The following is a 15,492-nucleotide window of genomic DNA, read 5'->3' as shown; positions in this document are numbered from 1 at the left end:
ACGCACACACACACACACACACACACACAGGGTGGTGGAAACAATCAATTCTGAGCTCAATTAGATGTGTCAGCTCCAGATGAGTACTCCCTTATGGACTCTGTGTGTGTAAGAGTGTGTGTGTGTGTGTGTGTAAGAGTGTGTGTGTGTGTGTGTGTGTGTGTGTGTGTGTGTGTGTGTGTGTTGAGAGAGGATGAAAAGCCATCTGACTGCCAGAGTACTGGTCTGTGTCTGGGATCTGGAGTGACGGTTAGTGACCCCACTAAACCGACAGGCTGAGAGAACACAGTCAGACAGGCTTTCTCTCTCTCACCTCTCTCTCTCTCCCTACTTTGTCCACTCTCTCCCCCCATCTAACCTCTCTCTATCCTCTCTCTCCCTCCCTCTCACCTCTTTCTCTCTCTCCCTCCCTCCAACTTCTCTCTCTCTCTCTCCCTCCCTCCTTCTCACCTCTCTCTCCCTCCCTCGCACCTCTCTCTCTCCTTCCCTCACCTCTTTCTCTCTCTCCCTCCCTCTCACCTCTCTCTTTCTCTCTCCCTCCCTCTCACCTCTCTCTCTCTCCCTCCCTCCATCCCTCTCACCTCTCTCTTTCTCTCTCTCCCTCCCTCTCACCTCTCTCTCTCCCTCTCACCTCTCTCTCTCTCCCCATCCCTCTCACCTCTCTCTCTTTCTCTCTCTCCCGCCCTCGCACCTCTCTCTTCCTCTCTCTCCCTCCCTCTCACCACTCGCCCTCTCCTCTCCCAACCCCTCTAAACTCGACTCCTCCTCCCTCCCCCCCTCCCCCTCCTCCATCCACCCCCCCCCAGATCATAATCTGTGGGCGCCAGGTGATGTGCAGCTACCTGAGCCAGGACATGGAGCTGCGCGTGGTGCAGCACTACGTGGGGGCGGACGGGCAGACGGTGGTGCGCGAGCACCAGGCCTGCCTGCAGGGCGGCGCCAAGCTGCCCTCCTACGTCCTGGAGGACGCCGAGATGACGGAGCTGTGCGTGCGCGCGCGCGGCGACGAGGACTGGTCCCAGGACGTCCGCCTGGAGAGGAAGGAGAGGGGCGGAGCCAGTGCCGTGGTTCAGGTGTTTATTTGCTTTCTTGGATGATGAGGTGCACTTGGTTTACCTCAGCGGGCGGCAGGATTGATGGGCTGGCCTGGTGTAGGCCCTTTAGGATTTGACCCAGGTCCAGTCATACCTAGCTCAAATGTATAGGACATGCCTCCGGAAGTGCTTTTCAATGTTTCAGTGTTAGCTTGGGTAATACGGAGTTCCGACCCAGGCAACAGGCAAGGACTGTTAAATCAAGGACACCTAAAGTCAGTATCTCATGGCCTACAGCAGAGCCCTCCTCTTTCCTAGAGTCTATGTTTGGACCAGACGAGACCACCAAGGGAGTCTGTCCCGCTCTCATGGGTGGCCACAGTGGCATAGAGCCTGCCTTGCTGTTCCAGTCAACCAGAGATGAAGTGAGAGAGAGAGACAGAGAGAGAGAGACGGAGAGAGAGAGGGGAGAGAGATGAAGATTTCTCCTTCAGATAGGCCTTCAAAGGCTTCCCAGGGCCGCTGAGAGGCAGCACCACACAGTTTAGACACTTTCATAACAACACTGGCCATGGACAGGAAACACTCTGATCTGGGGGGCAGAGACGAGCTTTGAAGCTAACTTCCATAGCTGGAGAACCTCCAGGTCCTCTCTCTCTCTATATATGTCCTGTTTCATGTGGTGGCGGTCTATCCGACTGCTTCTGTGCTTCTGTTGGAATATCTCAACATGTTCCATTATCTGCTGCTATCTAATCACCCGGGAGAGGAGGAGACCAGCTGGGATGGAATGAGAGAGCATTTATGGGAGCTTAATGGATAATGTTCTTTCTTTCGTTCTTTCTCTTAAAAGAAATAAATGAAAAGAAATAAATGAGAGAGAAATAGCAACAAGAGACAGAGAAAGAGAGAGAGAGCGCAGCGTGCCAGTGTTTTCTCCTTCATCCCAGAGAAACCCAGGCCAGTGTCAGAACTCCGTGTTCATTGGCCCTCTCTCTTCTGTCCCCTGTAAATGAGTTCCCTGATTGGTCGTAAATCCCCAGCCTTAACGAGGGCCCGGGGTCCGGGTGAACAACGCCAGTCCAATATGAAGAGCTTTTACCATTCAAAGGGCACATATTCAGATATTAAATCGTGTCAGATCTGAGTGGGTTTAACAGGCCATTATCCAGCGTTAACAGTTAAACAGCCATCCGACTAAGCCGTTGCTGGTGTCAGAGCGCGGGGTCCTGGGGGAGGGCTGAGGACAGCCAAAAGAACAAGAGTCAAGTACAAAACATGATCGGGTGTTTCTGATCCGGCCCTTTAAACGTCACTTACTAGGATTCTGGGGCTTTGCACTCGCAGGCCTAAGGAACACACACATAAACAAAGAGTCCGACCTCGGATGACCTCGCTGAAACCCCTGCCTCGAGCGTAACCGTGTGACAGACCTCTGGCGGGGTTGTCTGTTATGATTGATGCCCAGCCATGGAGTTCTAATTTCTATTTAATATGACTATTATTCTTTTTTTACCGGATAGCTGTGGTTAGTTGATGGGCTGTCTCTGTGCAGGTGCCTTGTTCCAGTGGGTCTCTGCTCTATGTCTGGTGCACCCTCATCACCATGGAACGCGACACACACATGCAACAGAGGCTGGTGAGTCCCAGGACATGCACCCGCACCCATGCTACGTCGCATGCATGCTATGTACCGTCTCCCCGTGCTTTCACCCTGCGGTTGTGGCGGGAGGGTTTCCAGGACATACACCAGACTTTCTCACCAGTAACTCGATTCGTTCCTCATGCCACACGGGGAGCAGCCCCGGGATTCATACAGAATCCTCTCGCACCTCAATCCATAACATCCCAGTGCACTTTCCATGTAAACACCGTTCAAACACGGCGCTGGGTTTGTTGTTCTAAAAACAGGCCGGGTTGTAAATGTCCCATTTTTGTCCCAGTTGCACAACATCCCTCCCAGAAGCTCACAGCCACAGCCCAGCTCCCCCGGACGGTGTGAGGCACACGGCAGCACCCTGGCTCTCAGGCGGGTCGGGCGAGAGGATCATTATCATCATTTTCCGCCCCATTATCTCCTTATCGTTTCATTCTCTGGAACCACAGAGGCTCCAGGCAAAGGCAGCATGCTGACACTGTGGGCTGGAGTTGAGTAATGAGTTTGTTGCGTTGTTATGATATGTGTGTGTGTGTGTGTGTGGCCCCCCCAGGTGGTGTTCAGCCCGTTGTTCATCATGAGGAGCCACCTGCCTGACCCAGTCATCCTCCATGTGGAGAAGAGAAGCCTCGGTCTCAGCGACACCCAGGTGATCGAGGGCCAGGGCCACGAGGAGCCCCTGCTCAACACTGAGGCCGACCTCACACACCACCTCACCTTCCAGGCCAGGTAGACTACACTACCCACAATGCACCTCACACACCACCTCACCTTCCAGGCCAGGTAGACTACACTACCCACAATGCACCTCACATACCACCTCACCTTCCAGGCCAGGTAGACTACACTACCCACAATGCACCTCACACACCACCTCACCTTCCAGGCCAGGTAGACTACACTACCCACAATGCACCTCACACACCACCTCACCTTCCAGGCCCGGTAGATTACACTACCGTCAACAGATGACATCAGTTGAACTACAATGTTCATAACCCATGGTGAGGCTGCACATGACACAACAAGCCATCGGTGGAGAGCATCAGGATGACATCATCAGAGCATGACTGTGCTGATGATGAGGTTTGACTCTTCCACAATGGCTTTTTAAGAGAAGACACTTACTTCACATTCCCTAACAGCACATTGGAATATCAGTTCTCCAACATGGAGACATGAGCTTGTGGGATCCAGCTGGCTGAGGCTGGGACAGGCTGCTCATTGCAACATGTCAGGTTTGGGCGTAATTGCACCTAATTTAGATAAAGTTTAACACGCTACAGGCATTTGGCCCAGAGAGCGAGAGAGAGTGTGTGTGGTCCATAGCCCGTGAGCAGGTCGTTAGCCTCATGCCAGTGTGAGTGTGACATGTGCCACTTCATTATGGGCAGAGCTTGCCATATATCACCCTCCCCCCCCCCCCCCCATGCAATTTTGCTTTTGTCTCCTGTCACTCACAAACCTGATTACTCAAAAGCAGCAAATCCCCGTCTCCAGACGCTTTCTCTCCCCTCCCCTCCTCACCCTCCACTCTCCTACCTCCTCCTCTCCCCCATCGGTCCCCCAGCATTCACCGCTCACCCCTACCTCCATCACCCAGGTCTCTCATGTCCCATGATCTTCTGTTCATCCCCTCTTCCTGCCATTACACATTTTTGTGGCCCCACATGTGGAGAGAGAGACGAGACTATGGTCCAACACAAGCAGCAGACAGACAGGTAGTCAGACAGACAGGTGGACAGACAGGCAGGCAGACAGCCAAGAAGGGTGACAGAGACAGACAAGACAAGCTGACCATAACTCTTATATCTTTATATCTGCTGACCACAGACGGGGCTGGAGAGCCAATTGGAGCTCCCTTGGGACCTGTAGCTAATGGAAAACTGTCTGTCTGATCTCCCCCAGTTCTTGGAACCAATGAAAATCTAACTGTCAACAACATGTCTTCCCACGTCTGCCCACAAACCTACTGTCTTTATATAGTACAAAATATTGTACAATAGGCTATATCAATACCCTCTGGACTAGACAACCCTGGGTTCTTGTGTGTGTGTGTGTGTGTGTGTCCAAAGAAATAAATGCTAGTTGGACTAGTAGATGTCAGGAGTTTTTTTTGAAGCCACATAATTGGCCAGTGTCTGGGGCAGAAGTAACCAATAGGATAATTTCCTTTCATTCCATTTTTTGTTCTTGTCCTCCAGACTACAGCCAGCCAGTGGTCCATTCAGGGTTCGGGTTAGTACAGCTCACCCGAGTCAGGGTGGAGAGAGCAGGCAGGGCAGGCCTCAGGCTCTGGGTTGGAGAGTTGAGCAGGGTAGTTTGGATGCTCACTGGAATGAACTTTTGTTGTTGCGTTGTGTAAATACCGTTCCTGACCCTGGCTGTGTATGTGTGTGTGTGTGTGTGTGTGTGTGTGTGTGTTGCAGGGAGGAGGAGGATGCGTCCCATTGTGCTGTACCCATCTCCACCAGCCTGATCAGGCAGATGGTGAACAAGGCCGGTGAGGAGGAGCCTTCAGAGGACCTGCTGGCTGACTTCTACGGCCTGAAGACCCAACAGCAGGCGCCCTGGCCCTACGTCAGCAAGGACACAGACAGGTACAGCACTCACTCACAGTGTCTGTCTGTCTGTCTGTGTCTGTCTGTCTGTCTGTGTGTCTGTCTGTCTGTCTTTGTGTGTGTGTGTGTGTGTGTCTGTCTGTCTGTCTGTCTGTGTGTGTGTCTGTCTGTCTGTCTGTCTGTCTGTCTGTCTGTCTGTCTGTCTGTGTGTCTGTCTGTCTGTCTGTCTGTCTGTCTGTCTGTCTGTCTGTCTGTCTGTGTGTCTGTCTGTCTGTCTGTCTGTCTGTCTGTCTGTCTGTCTGTGTCTGTGTGGAGTTGGGCAACGCTGCTCCCTCTCAGTTCCCACAGTAAGATCAGCAGCTGGTAGCTGATGAAGCTGCTTCCTTCCGAGATGAGATCTCAGCACCCGTGTCACAGACAGGAGATCTGGATGTCACTGCTCTGGGACACACACACGGAGCACATGCTGAGCTGTGTGTGTGTGCGTGCGTGAACGCCTGTGTGTGCCAGCAAGCATAGACACACACACACACACGCATCAGTCCAGAACACTGGGAAGAGACCATCTTTTCACACAGATCTTGATCGCGCTCACAGCCCCTCGGGCACGGCTACAAAGAGCGGTGGGTGGAGGCCTGCGGGCCACATGTCTGTACGTGGGGCTGGTGCGTGGGGCTGGTACGTGGGGCTGGTCCGGGGCCCGGCCCTGGGCCGTGTGCTGGTTCTGGTTCTGGAGCCGCTCTGCTGTCACTGCAGGCCAGCTGGGGTGTTGAGTTACTCTGTCATTCATTATCTACTGCTGGGATCCAGACGCTCTAGCAGAGACCAAGGCCAACACGCGTGCACACACACACACACGCATATACACTGACATGCGCACGCACACACACGTATACACGTGCACACACATTTCAACTCGAGCATAAACACACAAACACACACATCTAAACACATCACACACACACACTCCCTCTGGGAACACTGCCCTGTGTGTGTGTGTGTGTGATGTGTTTAGATGTGTGTGTTTGTGTGTGGGTCTGGCCCAGATATGTGCCAGCGTCTCTCAGAGAGAGGGGACGTCAACCCAAGACCGTGAGCACCGATGCCTATCTGTAGACACGGTCGGAACTTGGACTGCAGCAAAGAAATCACAGTTTAATGAGTTTATTTTCACTCCGTGCTGATAAGGTTTCCACAGTGTGTTGTTTTGACAGAGTCTCTCCAGCGCTAACCACTGCTGCTTGGCGGGCAGGGTGAGAGCGGTGGGTCCGGGGGGCACAGGAAGTCGACGTGGTAAATGTGTGTTTTTCTTCCTCCGTCGGCCCCCGTAATAGGGCAGAAACACCTCAGCGGTCGTTAAACAAACATGTTGTAGTGGGCCGGGGACGCGCTCGTGTGGAGGGGAGGGGGGCGGGGGCGGGCTGGAACGATGGGCTGCTGTCAGAATTCACACTTTACTGGAACCCGCTACTTTGGCAGCTATGACAGGAGCTGCTGCTGAGGGTGTGTGTGTGTGTGTGTGTGTGTGTGTGTGTGTGTGTGTGTGTGTGTGTGTGTGTGTGTGTGTGTGTGTGTGTGTGTGTGTGTGTGTGTGTGTGTGTGTGTGTGTGTGTGTGTGTGTGTGTGTGTGAGAGCAAGTTGACGCACACGTGTGCTTTCTTTGATGCTGTCGTGACCTCTGACCTGTAGTTTTAGAGCTCCGCCTCCTCGCCCTCGCCTCTCTTCATCTCAAGGACGCTAGAGGACTGTGTGTGTGTATGTGTGTGTATACCCCCAGATGCCATTCCAGTGTGTGCGTGTGTTTGTATCTGCACAAGTTGTTTGTGTCCACCCATGTGTTGGTTGGCATGTGTGACGCGTGTGACATCCGGTGTGGTGTCACCATGTGTATTGGGTTTGTTTGTTTATGTCACAGTGCTACTCTTCCTGTGTACCTCCTGTGTGTGTTTGTGTGTTCCGTGGTTTGCTCGCCTCGTGCCACACGCAAAGGTATCTAAGAGCACTCCATCCTTCCGTCCCTTCATCTTTCTCTCCTCCTCCCCCCAGGTCTGGTGCTGGAGAGGCGGTGGCCCAGTGGGACAGCCCCATGCAGGTGAAGCTGTCGGCCTGGCGGCGGGGCCTGAACACCCTGCTGGTGGAGCTCCTCCCCTGGGCTCTGCTGGCCAACCACTCCCTGTGGGACCTGTGGCTGTTCGAGGGGGAGACCATCATCCTGCAGATCCCCGCCGGCAGGGTCATAGTGCCCCCCAACTTCAAGGTGAGTGTCGCCCCTCCCCCAGTGTGGACGAGGAGAGGGATTGTACTAAGAAAAACGCGCACACACCGTTTGCACAGAAGGGCACAAGGATATAGAGCCTCCCTAACACACACATTCACACACGCACACACGAGACAGAGAGAAGGCTGCTGCAACAGAGTGGTCAGTGGGGAGGACGGGCTGATGGACCAGCATTGAAGCAGGCTAACACGAGGTTAACATGTAGAGCGACAGCCCCCTTTCTAATCCCCTCCACCTCTGTGGGTTGTGACCCCTTGACCGCCCCCTGTGTGTGTGTGTGTGTGTGTCAGGAGGCCTTCCAGATCGGGATCTACTGGGCCCAGACCAATACGGTCCACAAGTCGACGGCCCTGAAGCTGGTCCACGACCTCACTTTCCCCCGCTGGAAGGAAGGCCCCACCCAGGAGGTGCTCCCTCTGGATGAGGAGGGCTACGTGGACGCCGATGTCCCCCTGGGGGGCGCGGCCGGGGGGCAGAAGGTCAGTGGGGGGTGTTGGGGGTGTCTGGTTGTCATCATCATATGATATATTTCTATATAATGTAGATGGAGGGAGTTTAATCATCCTAAATTGAGACATGTTTGTAATCACCTTTCATAGCCGACTCAAATCTTGTTTGTGTGTGCAGGTGTGCCAGTTCTGCGTGTCCTCCGGGGTCAGACATGGGATCCAGATCCTGCAGATCGAGGACAGGACCGTCCTGGTCAACAACACACCCTACACCGTCCACTACAGACCCCTGCTGTCTCGCTCTCCCGTGGGAGGAGAAGACCAGGTGAGAGAGAGAGAGAGAGGGATGCCGAGAGAATGAGAGATGGAAAGAGAGGATGGGGTAGAGAGAGAGAGACATGGAGAACGAGAGATAGAACAATGAGCCGTTTTTCATCAGATCGTGTTACTCCTTACGTCCCTACTCGGCTATTCCCACCATGTGGCCACACACACACACACACACTCATACACACACGCACTTCACACAAAGAGACACTTCACACACACAGACACTTCACACACACACACACACTCACACACAAGAACTTCACACAAAGAGGCACTTCACACACACACACACACACACACTCATACACACACGCACTTCACACAAAGAGACACTTCACACACACACACAGACACTTCGCACACACACTTCACAGGGACATTAGACAAACAGGCAGAATTGGAAGCAGGTTTCCCTCCTTTCATGCGCCCGGCGTCCCCAAAGAGCGGGGTGCTGATGTCATTTAACGAGCCCTAAGACCCCCCCCCCCCCCCCCCCCCCCCCCTTACCAAGGATGGCAAGGTTTGCCAGTAATTATCTGCAAAGATCTGGGTGAAAAATAAAAGCCTGTGATGGGCTCAACAATAACACAAACCACAGACGAGGCCAGGAATTCCTTTCTAGTCGGGGCGTTCATCATGCTTAGTGTCTAATCCTCCCAGCAGCGCCCACCATACAGCCCCAGCATGGGCTCCCTGCTACCAATTTAGCCCAGAGCTCGGAGGGAGAAAGACAAGAGTGCAAACTAAACTAACAGCGCTCTGTGGTGACCTTCCCCTGTCTGCCTGGTTTGGTTCCCTTCTCTGTTCTGCTCTTCTCTTCCCTGCTCTTCTCTTCCCTGCTCCTCTCTTCCCTGCTCCTCTCTTCCCTGCTCTTCTCTGCTCTTCTCTTCCCTGCTCTTCTCTTCCCTGCTCTTCTCTGCTCTTCTCTTCCCTGCTCTTCTCTTCCCTGCTCCTCTCTTCCCTGCTATTCTCTTCCCTGCTCTTCTCTTCCCTGCTCTTCTCTTCCCTGCTCTTCTCTTCCCTGCTCTTCTCTTCCCTGCTCCTCTCTTCCCTGCTCCTCTCTTCCCTGCTCTTCTCTTCCCTGCTCTTCTCTTCCCTGCTCCTCTCTTCCCTGCTCTTCTCTTCCCTGCTCCTCTCTGCTCTTCTCTTCCTTTTTTCTTCTTCCGTTGTTTTCTCCTCTGTTTTCCCCCCCCCCGCTTGGCTCTTCTTCTCCCATCTTCTCGTCTCTTTCTTCTTTTCTCTGATGTGTTTTTTCCCCCCTCTCTTTTTTCTCTCCCCCCCCCCCCCCCCCGTCCCCCGTCCCCCGTCCTCCAGGCCTGTGATCTCCCAGAGACAGAAGGGTTCACCCTGGCCCCGTGTGAGGAGGGTGCGCGGCCCAGCCCCTGCTCCGTGCCCTGCTGGGACCTGCTCCGCCCCAGCCACCAGGGGGAGCTAGACTCCCCTCTCCCCCTCAGGCACATACTCTTCAGCTGCATGCCCAGGGACGAGCCTGGAGCCTGGAGCCTCCCCGCCCCTATACGAGCCGACTTCCCCAGGCAGAGCGTCCCGGTCCCTGGGGACACGTGCGGAAGCGCTGGCCTGGCCACCAGGTGGGTGAAGTCCTCCGGACTGTTGCTCTAGGGACAGGAAATGGAGGCTCTGCTGGACACAGCCTGTTAACCACTGGTGCTGAAGCCAGGAGAACGGCCCTCAACATTTCCACTGTCTCTCGCTGTTTTCTTTTTCTTTCCTCTCATCCTCTCCCTCCGTCTCTCCTCTCGTCCCTCGCTCCCTCTGTTCTGGGGTGGCCCAGGCCCAGTTCCACACAGATGACTGTTTGGACAGCTTTCCCAGTTCAGAAAACACAGAGAGCGAGGCTTCTCATAATTGGGCCCATGAGTGCTCAACTGATTTTACGACTCTGCCTTTTTTCATAGATACAAGCTTGTGTTTAGTTACTTTACTGGCCAGCTGTGTTCTTACAGACTGTCCCTAGGCCTGGCTTCAATAAAGCCTGGGGACATGCCTCTGTGTGTGTGTGTGTGTGTGTGTGTGTGTGTGTGTGTGTGTGTGTGTGTGTGTGTGTGTGTGTGTGTGTGTGTGTGTTAGTGTGTGTCTTGTGCTTGCTATTTGCCATTGGTACATATGTGTGTGTGTGTGTGTGTGTGTGTGTGGTTCCAGGGCATTGGTGCTGACCCACCAGGAGCACCAGGGTGTGATCTACCTGACCCTGAGCGAAGACCCCTGTCCTCGTATGATCGTCCACAATACGTGTCCCGTCCCCCTGCTGCTGAAGGAGACCCTCAGAGGTAAGGCCACTCACACACGCAGTACATCTTTCTAGAAGTGGACTCAAACAACTCTACTTTAACCCTATTCTGCCCTCCTCTTCTCGACCCCTCTCCTGCGCCCCCTCCCTGCCCCAGAGCCCCCCAGGACAGAGCTGTTCTGCAGGGCCCTGCCAGCCAGCTGCTCCGTGCACCACGAGCTCTACCAGCCGGCTGCCTGCTTTCCAGACTGTCGCCTCAGAGAAGCCCTGCCCCCGCTGCTGCTGCGCACCACTACGCACGCACACACCGACTGGACCGACCCCCTGGACATCAACAGCCCTGGGACGCAGGTACACACACACACACACACACACTACCCTCCCTCCGCCACTAGAGAGCAGTGAGAAGACCCCTATCTTTCAGGGCTCGGGTTATAATCATGGAGGGGATACTGACCCCAGACCAGTCCTAGAGGGAGCAGGGAAGGTCTCTCTGAGTGACAGCTCTCTCTCTCTCTGTCTGACCCTGGTCAGGGCTCGCTAGGTCAGCCTGGTAGCAGTGTGTGTTTCAAGTTATGTCTACTGCTAGAGGTCAGACATATGTCTGACATGGTGTGGTTGAGGTGGTGTGTGTGTGTGTGTGTGTGTGTGTGTTTAGGTAGTGTGTCAGGCTGTGGGTTAAGAGAACTGCATCTGGCTCTGGTTACCAGAGTGTCCCAGCCTGACCCCTGACCCCTTGACCCAGGTTAGGGTGAGAGTCTGGGTTATTGTGACTACTCAGGTTAACCCTCTACGTACACACACACGTATTACACCACCTGGACTCACACTACACCATACAGCTGATCCTCAGGGTACACGGAACCCAAACAATGTTGCCATGCTTTGCCTGGTCACGGGTCACACGCAAACACACGCTCATTACACACCTGACCTCAACACGACCTGACAGGTAAAGTTACTCAAACGCATCTGATTTGTAAGGTGAAGCTGTCTGGTTACTAGATTTGTTGTTTGCTTGTGTACATTTATACAAGATATATCTGATCATCAGTAGGTTGTCTGTGGTGTATATATGTAGTGTTGTGGTTGATGTTAGGTTGTGTGTGTGGTGTATATATGTAGTGTTGAGGTTGATGTTAGGTTGTGTGTGTGGTGTTGTGTCTAATGTTGGTGTGTGCTGTTCAGGTGGTGTTCCTCTCAGGGTTTGGCTGTCTCTACATCCATGTGGTCCAGCAGAGTGGCACCACCATCCTCACCCTAGCACCAGAGGGCAGCGTTGACTCGGTCATCAGCCAACACAACAGGTAGATAAAAAAATAAATGTACTGACTTACGCTTGTGTCTGATCTCATATTCACTTCCATTGCATGGATTCTAACTTCATTCTCGCTTACCCAGGACGTCCAATCAGAAGCTAGCCTTCCGGGTGCTGCTGAGTGAGGCCAGTGTGGCGCTGAATGATGACATCACCAGCCCCCAGGGTTCCGTGGAGCTCCTGCGTCTGACCCTGTCCAGGCTGCTGGTGAACGTGGCTCCGGCCCAGTCTGAGCTGGACCCCACGGGGCTGGGGCTGGGGGGCCGTGGGGGGGCCGCAGAGGCATGCCAGGTGGAGGTCTACTGTGCCAGCCTTCAGGTGTGTGTGTGTGTGTGTGTGTGAGAACCTACCTTCCCACACAAACTGACACAAACAATCTCAATTTTCCAATGTAATCCCAATCTCCATCCCAACCTCTAATCCCAGGTGGACAACCAGCTGTACAACCGCGCTAGCTTCCACTTCCCCGTGCTGCTGTGCCAGGAGGAGCGGGCACAGCCGGTGGCGTGGAGCAGCGAGGCCAACCCCACCGTGTCCACGGCGGCGCTGGAGGAGTACGTGAGCAGCTGCTTCCTGACGCTGGGCCTGACCCTGGCGCCGGACGGACGCACGCTGGACCAGGTCAGCCTCTTGTCTGCCTACACTCACCTAGAACCCCTGAGGGGGGGCGCGTTTGATTTAACCTAGCGAGTACAGTGGAACTGGTCAGTCAGTCCCTAGAAGTGTACTAGGGAGTGTGAGTCAAATCAAATGCACCTCTCACATACTGACTCGTCTGTGTGTTTGACCTCAGGTGACCTTCCAGCTGCAGCCAGCTCGTGTCTACCTGGAGGACACCTTCGTCTACTACATCAAGACTCTGTTCCACACCTACATCCCTAACTCCGCCCTGGCCGCCGCCCCGCCCCCGCCCGGTTCCCCCGACCCCAGGGCCCCCGTCCTCCCTGAGCCGGTGCTGCACGGCCTCCAGGCCCTGCTGTGGCCCCTGCGGCTCCAGAGGCTGGCCATCCAGCCGGTCAGCCTGCTGGTCAGCATCCACGCCTCCCTGAAGCTGTACATCGCCTCGGACCACACCCCCCTGGCGTTCTCGCTGTTTGAGAGGAACTCGCTGTGCACCACCCCCAGACAGCTGGTTCACGCACTCGCCATGCACTACGCCGCTGGGGCCCTCTTCAGAGCTGGTGAGTACGCCCGGACACACACACACACACACAAACTCATAAACACACACACATACTGTACATAAACACACGCATATGGTATGATTTAACCTCATCATCTCACCTCAGAAATCATTGTTCTGGCCGTGCCCCCTCTCTCTCTCGTTAGGACCGAGTGTTCCGCTCGTATTTCAGCAGCGCTGGGTCTTTACCTGACTCATCTCCGAGTCACCGCAAAGCAGCCTGGGAAGGATTAGGCCCTGCCAGACGTGCGCGTCGCCATGACGAGGGCCAGTAAACATCGCCTCCCGACAAACCTTTTGCGCCCCCACAAACGGCAATGCGAGACGGCCGTCGTAAAAACGTCCGCCCCACGTCCCCCCCCCCAGCCCCCCGCCCCAGCGCTGCTGCCAGTGGCACTCATCGTTCAGGCGCAAATTGACGGAAAACTAGCCAACGGTCGAGGGCCTTCGAGGAACGGGCTTTAGATAAAAAAAAATGCGATGCCGTTCGCAGCGTATAAATACCAATGAGCTGTGCCCTCCACATTGCCTGGTCCCACCATGACAGAGGTGAGATAGCTAAGCGCCGTAAATCTTGCCGTGGATCACGCCATGATGTCATACAGGCGGGGGGGGGGGGGGGGGGGGGGGGGGGGGGGGGCAGGCGCTCAGGCAGCAGCATATGTGGCACGGTAGGCGGAACGGCGCTCCGTGGTACGTTAACACGGTCGTAAACATGTGTGATTACTGAGGAGTCATGCAGTCAGAGGACTGAAGGGTTGTATGTTGTTTATGAGGTGGAGCCGGGAACTGACAGGTGTGTGTTTGTGGGTGTCCCCAAATGTATATAAGTGTGTGTGTATCCATATGTGTTTAAACTGTGAGTGTATGTGCTTCCATATTTTGGTATCCTGTGTGTTTGTATATATGTGTTCATATGTTTATACTGTGTGTGTGTGTGTGTGTGTGTGCGCTCCAGGCTGGGTGGTGGGGTCTCTGGAGATCCTGGGCAGTCCTGCCAGTCTGGTCCGCAGCATCGGGAACGGCGTGGCCGACTTCTTCCGTCTGCCGTACGAGGGCCTGACCCGCGGGCCCGGAGCCTTCGTCACCGGGGTCTCCCGGGGAACCACCTCCTTCGTCAAACACATCTCCAAAGGTACCTCCCCCCGTCGCTAGGGGCGACACGCACAGACGCCTGTCATCCAGCAACCAATCAATCAGTTCACGAATCAGCCAGTTGGAAAATACAACAGAACTCAGTCAATGGCACATATGTTGGATCGCTTTTTTTTTTTTTTTACACTGTTTGGTTTATTCTATAAAATAAAGTATAGTCTCACTATGGTAACTATGTATACATGTATGTAACAGCCTGTGTGACTGTGCTCCAGGTACACTGACATCCATCACCAACCTGGCCACCAGCCTGGCCAGGAACATGGACCGCCTCTCCCTGGACGAGGAGCACTACACCAGGCAGGAGGAGTGGAGGAGACAGCTGCCTGAGAGCCTGGGGGACGGGCTGAGACAGGGGCTGTCCCGCCTAGGCATCAGCCTGCTGGGTACGACACACACACACACACACACTCACACACACAGGAGAATTGGCAATACATACCGTACTGTGCAAAAGTCACTTTTATACTGCATCACAAATACAGAAGGAAAAAACGTTACTGGTTATACTCTATGGATTGTGGTTTGTAATGTTAGTGCGTGTGTGTGTATGTGTGTGTTAGGGGCCATCGCTGGCATCGTGGACCAGCCCATGCAGAACTTCCAGCGGACGTGGGAGGCGCCCAACTCAGCGGGCAGCACGGCCCGCGGCGTCATCTCCGGAGTGGGGAAAGGCATTGTGGGAGTTTTCACCAAGCCCATCGGAGGAGCGGCCGAGCTGGTCTCCCAGACAGGATACGGTGAGACTGACTGGCCAGAAACGAGATGCTACGCTAACGCCATGCTAACTAGCGTGTATGCATTACCACATTACAACAACAACACATAAGTCAATCTGGTTTGCCGGCGATCTCGCATTCGGTTGTCTTGGCCCAGGTGTGTGTGTGTGTGTGAGGCTAGACCATGAGCTGCTGAAAAACCTGTTGACTCTGAGGGGCTGGTGCTCTTGGTGGTTTGTGTGTTTTATAGGGGGTGGGGGGGTTGCTAGGCAGGGTGTGCGTGTGTGTGTTGGGTGAGGCGGGGGCGCCATGTGCTAACAGGTCAGCGCTCCAGTACATTAACAGCCAACGAGGTGCACAGCTCCATGTAAGAGCTACGACTCCCCCAAGACCGCCTCTAATCTACCTGGCCCACAGCACCGCGCGCAGTCACACACACGCTCAAAATTGCTTGCAGAGACACATTTATGCCAACACACACACCCACACTCAGGCACACCCACACTCAGGCACACCCACTAAGTGGGGTGCCAGGGCTGGGAGGTTAAGTGGACTGTTGT

At 54.5% G+C, this 15,492-nt stretch overlaps 1 protein-coding gene across 1 annotated transcript in view; it reads left to right on the top strand.

The window, feature by feature from the left end:
• The window catches only part of LOC136943922 (intermembrane lipid transfer protein VPS13B-like), a 167,511-nt gene that overhangs the window by 149,477 nt on the left and 2,542 nt on the right, over positions 1 to 15,492 (top strand). Inside the window, 17 exon segments of the mRNA XM_067237409.1 lie at positions 807 to 1,073; positions 2,590 to 2,673; positions 3,245 to 3,420; positions 5,121 to 5,291; positions 7,299 to 7,509; positions 7,821 to 8,009; positions 8,158 to 8,304; positions 9,624 to 9,898; positions 10,470 to 10,597; positions 10,715 to 10,908; positions 11,746 to 11,864; positions 11,959 to 12,193; positions 12,302 to 12,496; positions 12,669 to 13,056; positions 14,017 to 14,193; positions 14,429 to 14,599; positions 14,777 to 14,953. Of these exon segments, the coding sequence (XP_067093510.1) occupies positions 807 to 1,073; positions 2,590 to 2,673; positions 3,245 to 3,420; positions 5,121 to 5,291; positions 7,299 to 7,509; positions 7,821 to 8,009; positions 8,158 to 8,304; positions 9,624 to 9,898; positions 10,470 to 10,597; positions 10,715 to 10,908; positions 11,746 to 11,864; positions 11,959 to 12,193; positions 12,302 to 12,496; positions 12,669 to 13,056; positions 14,017 to 14,193; positions 14,429 to 14,599; positions 14,777 to 14,953 (3,304 nt within the window).

The sequence above is a fragment of the Osmerus mordax genome, chromosome 6 (genome assembly GCF_038355195.1).
Source record: "Osmerus mordax isolate fOsmMor3 chromosome 6, fOsmMor3.pri, whole genome shotgun sequence".
Lineage (NCBI taxonomy): Eukaryota > Metazoa > Chordata > Actinopteri > Osmeriformes > Osmeridae > Osmerus > Osmerus mordax.
The sequence above is the reverse complement of the archived record's forward strand: the minus strand, read 5'-3'. Positions and strand labels throughout refer to the sequence as shown.